General features: G+C 56.6%; 1 protein-coding gene across 2 annotated transcripts in view; it reads left to right on the forward strand.

The window, feature by feature from the left end:
* Nucleotides 1–3371, forward strand: part of HOOK2 (hook microtubule-tethering protein 2) — a 13729-nt gene that overhangs the window by 3117 nt on the left and 7241 nt on the right. For both annotated transcript variants that reach the window (XM_011954715.1, XM_011954716.1), the window contains exons 7-11: nt 1047–1109; nt 1833–1913; nt 1991–2151; nt 2238–2378; nt 3198–3371. The exon at nt 3198–3371 is cut by the window's right edge and continues 23 nt beyond it. In XM_011954715.1, coding sequence (XP_011810105.1) covers nt 1047–1109; nt 1833–1913; nt 1991–2151; nt 2238–2378; nt 3198–3371 — 620 coding nt within the window. The remainder of the gene's footprint in view (nt 1–1046; nt 1110–1832; nt 1914–1990; nt 2152–2237; nt 2379–3197) is intronic.

Consider the following 3371-nt stretch of genomic DNA (forward strand, 5'->3'; position numbering starts at 1 on the left):
TTAGGGCCGGGGCCCCGCCCCTGGCAGCCGGTCCCTTACTGTTGCCCCCCCTCCCCTGAGTCCCTGCCCTACTTGCACGTAGGCCACGCCTTCCGGGCCTCTTCCCTCCACCCAGGCTGTTCCTCTGGGTTAGTAAGCCCAGCCCTTCCCTTAAGTACCGCTCCTGTAAATTCTTTGATGCCTGCCCCTTCACCATGCTGCTTGATTTACTTGGGGCTACCTACCCATGTAACAAAACTCGTGGTAAATTGAAAATATCCTAAAATGCGTTTAAAGGCCACTTGAGTCCAGGATTTTGAGGTTGTAGTGAGCTGTGGCTGCGTCACTGCATTCCAGCCTGAGTGACAGGGCGAGATCCTGCCTCAAACAAAAGAAAAATGCTGGGTGCGGTGACTCGCGCCTGTAATCGCAGTGCTTTGGGAGGCCAAGGCGGGTACCCCATAACTCCTTCTGTAACCCCACATCACTTGAGGCAGGAGTTTGAGACCATCCTGGCCAACATAGCGAAACCCTGTCTCTACTAAAAATACAAAAATTAGCCAGGCATGGTGGCGCGCACCTGTAATCCCAGCTACTCAGGAAGCTGAGGCAGGAGAATGGCGGGAACCCGGGAGGCGGAGCTTGCAGTGAGCTGAGATCCGGCCACTGCACTCCAGCCCCGGCGACTGACCGAGACTCCTTAAAAAAAAAAAAAAAAAAAAAAAAAAAAAGAAAAATGTCAGCAGAGGGGACATCGCTAGGGCAGAGGCAACTGGGCACAGGCCCTGCCCTGGTAAGCTCTGGAGTCTGCCTGGAACTCAGCTGGCCAGACATCTCTGTCTCATATGTCTGCCAGCTCCTCCCAGCTCTAAGTCGCAATATAGCAGGCTCAAGGGATCTGGCTTCCCTCTGTGCTGGAGGCAGGAGGGCAGCCTTTGGGCTGGGGTTATTGGGCAGAACTGGCCTTGACGACGGGAAGATGGAGAGGTTCTCAGTTGGGATAGTAGATACTTTGAAGGCTGCCCTCAGATATCCAGTTCATTACAATGCCCCTTCCCACTCCCCAGCTCATGACCAAAGACACTCCTGACTCCCTGTCACCAGAGACATATGGCAACTTTGATAGCCAGGTAAGAGATTTGGGGGAAAGGTGTTCTAGGCACAGGGATCAGCAAATCCAAAGGCCCGGAGTTGGGAATAAGTTTGCTGTGATTAACCTTGGGACTGAACCTTGTTAAAGTTCCAGACCCCATTACAGATGCTCAGGGCTCCCTAAAGGGGAGGGGCTTGTCCTTAAGCCTGTAAGCCACGCCCATCTCCCAGGGTGCTAGTCACTTCCTGTGCCAGGTCTCCAGTGTTCCGGAGTCGCTCTTCCTTCAGTCTCCAATCCCAGCCCTGTTTTCTTTTCTTTTTCTTTTCTTTTCTTTTCTTTCTTTTTTTTTTTTTTTTTGAGATGGAGTCTCACTCTGTCACCCAGGCTGGAGTGCAGTGGCGCAATCTCGGCTCACTGCAACCCCTGCCTTCTGGGTTCAAGCGATTCTCCTGCCTCAGCCTCCCGAGCAGGCAGGACTACTGGTGCGCACCACCACACCCAGCTAATTTTTGTATTTTTAGTAGAGACGGGGTTCGCCACGTTGGCCAGGCTGGTCTGGAACTCCTGATCTCAGGTGACCCACTTGCCTCAGCCTCCCAAAGTGCTGGGATTACAGGCGTGAGCCACCACACCCGGCACCAGCCCTCTTTTCAATCCTGAGGGTTTCTTGTCCCCCTCCACCGGCCTCTAGAGATCTCAGCCTCCCTCCCCTCGTCCTTCTCCTGAATTCCTGAGTTCCTCTTCCCCCTCATCTCCACAGTCCCGCAGGTACTATTTCCTAAGTGAGGAGGCTGAGGAGGGGGACGAGTTAAAGCAGCGCTGTCTGGACTTGGAGCGGCAGGTAGGGCCCGAGGTGGGGCAGGGACATTTGAATAGCCCCTCTCGAAGCCCCAGCTCATCTTCCTACCCTGCCCGCAGCTGATGCTCCTGTCAGAGGAGAAGCAGAGCCTGGCACAAGAGAATGCAGTGCTGCGGGAGCGGGTGGGGCGGCCTGAAGGTGAGGGGACCCCAGGTCTCACTGCCAAGAAGCTGCTGCTGCTGCAATCCCAGCTGGAGCAGTTGCAGGAGGAGAACTTCAGGTGCGGTCATCTGAGGACTGGGCCAGGCAAGCCAGGGGATGGGGGGAGGGCAGCCCCCTCATGTGCCCTTTCCCCACCACCCCCAGGTTGGAGAGTGGCAGAGAGGATGAGCGCCTGCGCTGTGCCGAGCTGGAGCGAGAGGTTGTGGAGCTGCAGCACCGGAACCAGGCGCTGACCAGCCTGGCCCAGGAGGCACAGGCCCTGAAGGATGAAATGGATGAACTGCGGTGAGTGGTGGGTTCCTGGTCCCCATCACGGGGGGCTGGGGGTAAACTTGTTGCCAGAGTTCCCCTCTGATGCCATAGCAACTCTGTAATTTCCATATGCCCAGTGAACCCCCAATATGCCACCGTGAGCCCTACAGAATGCCCAAGGCCACATTGCGCTATCCTGAACTCCACCATATCCCCTGGACCCCACACTGCCCCCTCTTATCCCACAGTATGCTTCCAAGACCCCATAGCATCCCTTTGGCCTCACAAAACACAAGAACCTCCCCCACAATGGTCTGCAGATCCCACTGCACATTTTGGACTTCATAATGCTCCTGGATCCCATGGTACCTTCTAGGACTTTGCAACCCCTTTTGACTCTACTGTGCCTTCTGTAACCACAAAGGGCTCCGCTGGGCCCCTATGGCACCTCTGTAATACAAAAGTACTAGTGCACCCCCCCATTGCACTTCTAAGGACCCCACAGTGCTTTTGTCCCGTAGCTCCCCCAATGACCCCAAGGTGTCCTTGGCAGATGCTCAGACCTCTCTAGGCCCCCCATCACTCCCCCTATAACCCCACAACCCTCTGTGTCCCCACAATTCCACCCCAGAGGATCCCTGATTATAACCCTGGGCTAACCATTGCTGTAATGACTCTCAACAGCACCAGGCCCGGGTTGACCCTTGACCCTCAACTTTCATGACCCCTTCACCTTGAACCCAAAAGCCTCAGGCTGAACAACACCCTCCTCTGCTCCAAGGGCCACTCCGCATCCCTGCTGAACCCTGATCAGAGCTCTCAGCCCTCCCTGCTCCCTCCCCACTCCCCTAGGCAGTCCTCGGAGCGTGCTGGGCAGCTGGAGGCCACGCTGACCAGTTGCCGGCGCCGCTTGGGAGAGCTGAGGGAGCTGCAGCGGCAGGTGCAGCAGCTGGAGGAAAGCAACGCCGGCCACGCCGAGCGCACGCGGCAGCTGGAGGATGAGCTGCGCCGAGCTGGCTCCCTGCG

The sequence above is a fragment of the Colobus angolensis genome, unplaced genomic scaffold (genome assembly GCF_000951035.1).
Source record: "Colobus angolensis palliatus isolate OR3802 unplaced genomic scaffold, Cang.pa_1.0 Scaffold39, whole genome shotgun sequence".
NCBI classification, from domain to species: domain Eukaryota; kingdom Metazoa; phylum Chordata; class Mammalia; order Primates; family Cercopithecidae; genus Colobus; species Colobus angolensis.